Raw genomic sequence first — 1,946 nt, forward strand, 5'->3', positions numbered from 1 at the left:
ATATTTAATTTAGTAGTGCAGTTTCCTGTTACACACACACACACAGAGTCACTCAGAAACCTGCTTCTGTAACTTCTTTTTCTCCTGCACTGATCAACAGAGGGGAAAAGGGAAGTAGGGGGCACCCTAAGGCAGTATCCACAGGCATTTTTTCCTAATGACAATGCAGGCTCCAAAAGCATAAAGACATAAACCTGGAAAACTTAAAATTTAAGTTCATTTTTATTTCTTATCTATTTCTATGCCAGAGGCTGGCAAACTATGGCCTCTGGCCTAAATCTGGTTTAATGCCAGTTTTTCTAAATATAGTTTTATTGGCACACAGCCATGTTGATTCATTTATGCCTATGGCTGCTTTTGTGCTACAATGGCAGAGTTAAGTAGTTGCAATAGAGATCCATATAGCCTACAAATCCTCAAATATTTATCATCTATTCCTTATAGAAAAAGTCTGCTGACCCCTGTTATAAAACATCAGTGAAACAGGAGACCTCAGCTCATCATATCTGATCTAATAGAGACAGAAGATTAAACAAACTAGGCCTGATAAACATTCTGAGGCACAGGAGACAAGAGAGACAAGAGGGTAATATTGATCTAAACTCTCTTAGAATTCCACTTTCAAGTCATATAGGTATCCAGGATTTTGGCACATGCAACCTTTTCAAAGGCATACGAAAGAAATTTCTAAGGGTCAATGATATATAATGCATTTTAAGCTGCTCACTTAAAGTCAGCAGATCAAATCTAACATAATTATTCACACAATGAACTATATCTTACAACATTTCAAATTTAAAATTACTTAGACATTCACTCACCTGAACAATTGAATGCACACCAACTGTCTGCATAGCTTGGCTTTCATCATCTGAGGTAATAGCAACAAAACTAAACCCTCGAAAAAGCTGATGTGCATTAGCACTAGGTGGAATGCCAGGTGAATCTGAAAATAATAATAAATTACTATGAAGGCAACTGCTTTGAAAGGTAATTAAGGGAAGAACTGTCCACATTATGACCTTTCTCACTTATTCTGGAATTCTACTTCTCAGGTATTCAGTGCTTTCAGGATAACTCAGTGAGGCACTGTATCAGAACTGTCCTGATGGCTTACTGCCATCACAACTCGGACATCCTAGTCCCTTAGAGCCCAGAAAATAGCTAATTCATTTGAAGAATATACTAAATGAATGAATTACTGGGTTACGGTTATTCTATATTAGCACTGTCCCAAAGAATTTCCTGCAGTGATGAAAATTTTCTTTATCTGTGCTGCCCAATATGGTAGCCTCTAGCCACATGGAGCTACTGAGAATTCGAGATGTGGTTAGTGTGACTAAGAAGCAAAGTTTTTAATTTTAATCAATTTAAATAGCCACATATTGCTACTGGCTACCATATTAGATGAGTGAGTGACAGTGAGTGAAGTCAAGTCACTCGCTCAGTCATGTCCAACTCTTTGCAACCCGGTGGACTGTAGCCTACCAGGCTCCTCTGTCAGTGGGATTGTCCAGGCAAGAAAACTGGAGTGGATTGCCATTTCCTTCTCCAGGGGATCTTCCCCATCCAGGGATCGAACCCAGGTCTCCTGCATTGCAGGCAGATGCTTTACACTCTGAGCCATCAGGGAAGCCCATATTGGACAGTCCAACTCTAAATAATAACCTAACAATGCTATGGCTACTGGTTAGAGGGAGATACAAGGTTCATCTACAGATAATTTAGGAGAAACAAATTTAGTTCAGTAGTCTCAAGACATAAAGGCAGAATCTAGACATCTAAACTCCAGTTAAAGTTACTAAATATATAAAATATCAAATGTATATATATAAATTATATATATATATCTCCTAGGACAATCATGGTATGCAGTCCTTAAAATATATTTTACAACATTTACATGTATACTTATTCAAACTGTCTCTGTGGAATCTATTGGCATT

General features: G+C 37.8%; 1 protein-coding gene across 1 annotated transcript in view; it reads right to left on the bottom strand.

Moving 5' to 3' along the window:
* LOC105005464 (ribosomal protein S6 kinase alpha-3) overlaps nt 1–1,946 on the bottom strand; it is a gene marked incomplete at both ends in the record, with an annotated part of 23,536 nt that overhangs the window by 7,665 nt on the left and 13,925 nt on the right. The window contains one exon of the mRNA XM_010863470.1: nt 822–946. Within this exon, the coding sequence (XP_010861772.1) occupies nt 822–946 (125 nt within the window). The remainder of the gene's footprint in view (nt 1–821; nt 947–1,946) is intronic.

This window comes from Bison bison, unplaced genomic scaffold (assembly GCF_000754665.1).
Source record: "Bison bison bison isolate TAMUID 2011002044 unplaced genomic scaffold, Bison_UMD1.0 scf7180017858453, whole genome shotgun sequence".
Classification (NCBI taxonomy): Eukaryota; Metazoa; Chordata; class Mammalia; order Artiodactyla; family Bovidae; genus Bison; species Bison bison.